Source organism: Sinocyclocheilus anshuiensis, unplaced genomic scaffold, assembly GCF_001515605.1.
Source record: "Sinocyclocheilus anshuiensis isolate Anshui unplaced genomic scaffold, SAMN03320099.WGS_v1.1 scaffold199, whole genome shotgun sequence".
NCBI lineage: Eukaryota > Metazoa > Chordata > Actinopteri > Cypriniformes > Cyprinidae > Sinocyclocheilus > Sinocyclocheilus anshuiensis.
In genome coordinates this window covers 2,849,393-2,852,101 of record NW_015552582.1, presented here as the reverse complement: position 1 = coordinate 2,852,101, position 2,709 = coordinate 2,849,393, and the positions used below count along the sequence as shown (strand labels likewise).

At 40.9% G+C, this 2,709-nt stretch overlaps 1 protein-coding gene across 1 annotated transcript in view; it reads right to left on the bottom strand.

Annotated features, from left to right (window-relative positions):
• Positions 1–2,709, bottom strand: part of LOC107665378 (protein sel-1 homolog 1-like) — a 20,636-nt gene that overhangs the window by 15,013 nt on the left and 2,914 nt on the right. The window contains exons 3-5 of the mRNA XM_016456242.1: positions 2,347–2,518; positions 1,838–2,005; positions 1,088–1,193 (exon numbers count right to left, since the gene is read on the bottom strand). Coding sequence (XP_016311728.1) covers positions 1,088–1,193; positions 1,838–2,005; positions 2,347–2,518 — 446 coding nt within the window. The remainder of the gene's footprint in view (positions 1–1,087; positions 1,194–1,837; positions 2,006–2,346; positions 2,519–2,709) is intronic.

The window sequence follows — 2,709 nt, the reverse complement described above, 5'->3', positions numbered from 1 at the left end:
TACTTTATAATAATAATAATAATAATTATTATTATTATTATAGGCAAAGAAAATTGTTTTTAAAAAATAACGTTATTAACCGGTATTTCTTCTACCTGAACCAGTTTCGGAACGGTAATAATACAGAGGAACGCAGGAACAGAAACGTTAAAATATCGATTCTGCTCGGAGTGAACCGATTGAAATGTTTTTTTTTTTCGTTTTCAAACCCTGGTTTAAATCCAAAGAAATACGCAATTTTAACTAGTGTAACGGACCTGTCATTGCATCGCCTGCCAATGATGTCATACCTACGTTACCCTCGATTTCCGGTTTTATTTTGTAGAAACCATCAAAAGACATTTACATTTAATCAATTAGCAGACGCTTTTATATGTTATGTGCTTTATTAGATAGGTGAGCAACTGTTTGGATACATGTATAGACAGAAAACTAATCTCTATTATATACACAGCAACCGCCAAGTGAATACACAGAGTAGTAGATAGAGCTTTCACATTGCTCTGATAGAGCTTTCAACACACTCAAATGCATGAAGTATGATAAAACAGCGCTGCTTTACCCCACATACACATGACTGGAAAGAGCAGAAGCAGTCGACTGTGGCATAATAGAAGCTCTGCTGCTTTTGAGCCATGTATCACACTCGTCTCTGGTTTCACTTCCACGGCTTTCAGCTCCACCCTGCTTCATACTACAGTGACGTTAATAAATCTTTCATATATTAGCTCATCCATTTACATTATTTCTGCCCGAGTCCCGTCAGATTGCATCGGCTGTGGGGATAATGACGACAACTCCCATGATTCCACACTCATCAAACTACGCCTTTGTTTCTGTTTGTTTTGAATATGCGCCCTCTAGCGGCGGAAATTACATACCGTGCCTTTAAGGTACAAATACGCACTCTGTAGGGGTAGGTAAGCTACAAAGGTGCATCTTTGAGGGTACTGCACAGGCTACGGTCTTAAAGTACAGTTTTTGCACAATTTTTCAGACAGTGTAGGTTAAAGACATACAAATAACAAGAAAACAGTTGAAAAGCACTGCAAGAAATAAAAAAAATATATGGCTACACAGCACTCACTCTTTCTTCTGGCTACTTCGGTTGGTGCTGTTAATCATCTTAATTGTGTCCTGGTACTGTTCTTCAGCCTCTTCCACCAACCTCCTCTGCTCTGCCTGCTCCTCCGCTGTGAGGACAGATGGACACATTACATATGCATTTGGTATAAAAACTGCAAGTGCTACAAATCACAATTGATTTATAAAGGTTGGTAAAGTTAGCATTGATCTCTTCATATCTAGGCTACTTATGCAGAAGAGTAAGCATAGCAAAAACACCTTTCTACTAACATGCCAAGAACTTTCAACTAAAGTAGTATAATTTTTCATGTAGACTGTAGAGTCACAATATGAAACAACATCATTCATTTTTATAATATAAAGTACACTAAAGTATTCTACCAATAACAGCTCACTTAAAAGTCGTGGGAAGGGAAGTCGTGGCCTAATGGTTAGAGTCGGACTCGTAACCCAAAGGTTGCGGGTTCGAGTCTCGTACCGGCAGGGATTGTAGGTGGGGGGAGTGAATGTACAGCACTCTCTCCACCTTCAATACCATGACTGAAGTGCCCTTGAGCAAGGCACCGAACCCCCAACTGCTCCCCAGGCGCCGCAGCATAAATGGCTGCCCACTGCTCCGGGTGTGTGTTCACAGTGTGTGCGTGTTCACTGCTGTGTGTGTGCACTTAGGATGGGATAAATGCAGAGCACTAATTCCTAGTATGGGTCACCATACTTGGCCACATGTCACGTCACTTTCACTTTCACTTACTTTCACAGAAGCCCCATTTCTTATCAGTGTTGTAGTCGTACGTTGTGGCACACCACAGCCTCCCATCTACTCTGCCTTCAGTAGTACACTCCGAAAACTCTTTCTCTTGGAAAAGAAAAGGAAACACGCAGGGCTCCCCAGAGGCCGTTCCACCAATCACCACTGGAACTGTGATAAACACCAATGAGAAAATGACACAATAACCAGACACTTTCACAGGAAACCAACTACACACATGTGAATGCATGAGTGAGCAGGTTTCTTTTCTTAACAAACATTGCAAGCTGTGAGGTGGTGAACAACAAAAGATCTTATGCTGTAAAACCCTAAAGATAAGTGACATATGACACAAACAGTATCAAAACCTTGAATCTGGGAGCAAAAGATTAGCGGAGTAGTAAAGAGAGATGAATAAAATTATGCTAAATGAACAGAGAAATCTACCGCCAAAACCAGAATACTACATCTTATTCAGGAAGCACCTGCAGACCCCATCTGGATCTCCTCACCTTCTTTATGACGCTCCTCTTGTGGAGGAGGTTGACTCGGAAGGTCTTCCTGTTCAAACCCCTCAACCTCACTCTCCACTCCATTGTCTGTTGTACTGCTGTCAGCATGGGTATCTTTAGGGACATACACATGTCCCGCCACAAATTTGGAGCCATCATTACCATCTGTGCTCTGATTTTGACAAATCCATAGACAGAAAACATTAGTAGGAAACTGTTGAAAAATAAAATGTAAATTCACACACGCATACGTGCGTGTGTGTATATACAGTGGGGAAAATATTTAATTGATCCCCTGCTGATTTTGTAAGTTTGCCCACTTACAAAGAATTAAGGGTCCTGTAATTTTTATGTAGGTTTATT